This window comes from Cotesia glomerata, linkage group LG1, assembly GCF_020080835.1.
Source record: "Cotesia glomerata isolate CgM1 linkage group LG1, MPM_Cglom_v2.3, whole genome shotgun sequence".
Lineage (NCBI taxonomy): Eukaryota > Metazoa > Arthropoda > Insecta > Hymenoptera > Braconidae > Cotesia > Cotesia glomerata.
Genome location: NC_058158.1, coordinates 3,131,332 through 3,134,162, shown reverse-complemented (window position 1 = coordinate 3,134,162; position 2,831 = coordinate 3,131,332). Strand labels below are relative to the sequence as shown.

Here is a 2,831-nt window from a genome sequence, read left to right as displayed (position 1 = left end):
ATTATATACTCCTCCGGTAGCGAGAGATGAAAGAAAAATGATGTTCCTGATTTGTTAGAATCGTGGCACCTGCAGGTAAAAAATACCAGCATCTATCCCATGAACTGCTTTTTGAACTATCCCTTGAGTTATTTTATTGTAACCCCGCGGACACTTACATACGACTATCTCTATACTCACACATTTATACTCCTAAAGGTAATAATACATGTAAAAAAGAGGATGTATCGGGTGACAGGAATATTTCAAAATGAATCTGATATATTATACATACAAGGGGATGATTCGTTAGATTTATAAATGAGAAAAAAGTTCCCAAAGATGTATATTTTTTTTTTCAATTCAGCACATGAAAAAATCTAAAGGAAAACTTATACTTAAGAAAAAAAAATTTGATAAATTATTATACGCAAAATAAATATAATTTTATAATTTTTTTATTTATATCTAAAGTAATTTTCTTTTTTAATTAACAAATCTCAATGGACTTATTTAAAATAATTACTTTATATACTGTTTAATTCTATAATTAGGTACTATATAATATATAATATTTACAATTTATTTATACAATATCTAAAATATCAAAAATTAGTGAAAAATAATTTTTAATATGAAATTATATATACACCCAAGGCAAATTATCACAGTACCTCTTATCAGTCAATAATGATGAGGTACATTACCTCTCTATAGTCAGTCCAATTTTATTTATTGATAGTAATATTGAGCAGGAATATTTGTTCCAGCAGCAGCAGCAGCAGCAGCAGCAGCTCCCATGATCGGCTGCTCCTGACTAACCTCTTGAGTTACGGTAGAAGACTTGTTTTCCTTGTTCTGTTTCTTGGCTTTTTTCTTCTGATTCTCGTGGGTTTTAATGTGTTTCTTCAAGTGATCACTGCGCATAAAGCGTTTGGGGCACTGTTGACAAAAAAAACGTTTATCCCCGGTGTGAGTCCTAAAGTGTCGCTGAAGCTCATCACTCCGGGTGAAGCATTTTCCACATCCATACCAATCGCACTTGAACGGGCGCTCTCCAGTGTGCCAGCGGTGGTGAGCTTTCAAATGCGAAGTCTTTCCGTATTTTTTTTGACAACCTGGGTAGTGGCAAGTGTGCAATTTCTTGCCATCGCTATCGAGTTTGCAATTGCCATCGGGGATGCAACTGGGACACTGGCATCTGGTCAACTTTTTCTTGCGCTTCGACTCTTCTTCGCTGGACCAGTACTGAGGACTCAGTTGCTCGTACGAATTTTGAGACAACTCTGATAAAGTTGGAGACTGTCGGAAAGCAGGCATCGGTTGCATTGCTGTCAATTGCGGTTGTACTGCTGAGTAGTCAGGTTGATGCGTCGGCCAAAGTGTCGCTGCTGTTGACGTTGATGGACCAAGAGTGGATGGAAGATTGTACGACGTCGATGGTGTAGGCTCCGAAAATGTGCTGTATCCGGAATAATACTCTGGACTCCAGAGATTGGGTGATTGATAGGTTGCATGAATTGGTTCATGCTGGTAATGATGTGTGTCGTAGCTAGTTGAGGGGTAGGAGTGGAAGCTTGACATTGAAGTTGACATACCAGCTGTCATTGGTGTCACTGGTGTCATCATTGACATGTTCTGTAATTATAATTAAGATTTATTTATTAATTTATTATTTTACTTTATTTTCAATTTTTTCGACCGATAAATTACCAAAAGTTTTGAATGAAAAAAAAAAATTTATCAATTTTTTTTATGAAATAATTTTGCTCTTTTTTCTTTAAATTAAATTTTTTTTACAATTTACGATTTAATGAATTCGTTTTGAATTGTTACAAAATTGGTAAAAAACAAAAATGAGTAAAAATATACTCCCAATATATATTAAATGAATAAGAAAAAAAAAAGTAATTTTTGAAATGATTGTAAAAAAAATGGTTATTGAAGCAATGAAAAAAAATATAACACGTTATAAGAAGATACTTGAAGTATTATCAACTCCATATAACTATCACAAGAACCTCACGCTTCGAATGTAATATTACGCCGTCAAATTACTATAATCACACACGAGCACCGTGATAATTTGCCGTAAAATTATTGTATACTGTTGTTGTATTCTATAGATTATATCGTACCTGTGGATAATACATGCTCGGTGGCATCACTTCACACTTTTCCTCTTGATTGTTGTAAGTAGTCCTTTTTTTGCTTGATAAAACGCCTGACATCTGATTATTCACTTGATGATTCTTCGTGTCTGTTGGTAATCAAATTATTGTTACCACACACCCACTAAATATAAGTATATATGTATATAAATAAATATATATACATATATATGTACAATAACACTTGTTAAACTTGGACCCGTTGAGAGTTAAACGCAAGGACGTTTCAACGGAAGCCGAAGGACGTTTTGAAAACACACGTGGTACGATAAACTTTCTTTTTCGTTGTTAGCAATAATAACGAAAAAGTGTAAATAAAAAAAAAAATTTTTCCCGAGTTGTTGGGACGAGTAGCGGCCACAGGCGCTTGCAGATAATTACTACTTGACTGTGTTCCGTCCGATTTAATAACTATGTGGACGAATGTAGAGGGAGGACTATATCTATGACGACCAGTTCTTGGTCGCTTGAGGAGGGGGTAGGCCTGTTTGGATCCAATGAACCAGAGGGGACAACCCGATGCGCATGCGTTATCCCCACCACTAAAACATAAATCAACCCCAATCCTACGGGTTTAAGGATGACAGAAAGAGACAGAATTTAAAGGTTTGATGGTGTAGGAGCGGGAAGATGCTTTTTAGTTCTGCTGTATGGATCTATCTTACTCTTACACTCACAATA

At 35.2% G+C, this 2,831-nt stretch overlaps 1 protein-coding gene across 1 annotated transcript; it reads right to left on the bottom strand.

The window, feature by feature from the left end:
• Positions 1-546: 546 nt before the first annotated feature.
• Positions 547-2,567, bottom strand: LOC123275416 (transcription factor Sp5-like). The gene is made up of 2 exons (XM_044743523.1): positions 2,118-2,567; positions 547-1,617 (listed from the first exon to the last, which is right to left on the bottom strand). Exons 1-2 carry the CDS (start codon positions 2,208-2,210, stop codon positions 712-714), a joined length of 999 nt encoding a protein of 332 aa, XP_044599458.1. The 5' UTR covers positions 2,211-2,567; the 3' UTR covers positions 547-711.
• Positions 2,568-2,831: the final 264 nt, after the last annotated feature.

What these genes read in the sequence shown, in the direction of transcription:
- LOC123275416 (XM_044743523.1), bottom strand. Translation starts at nt 2,210, where the DNA reads ATGTCAGGCGTTTTATCAAGCAAAAAAAGGACTACTTACAACAATCAA. An exon ending in CGAGCATGTATTATCCACAG is followed by an intron (nt 1,618 to 2,117) that starts GTACGATATAAT and finishes TTATAATTACAG; the next exon opens with AACATGTCAATGATGACACC.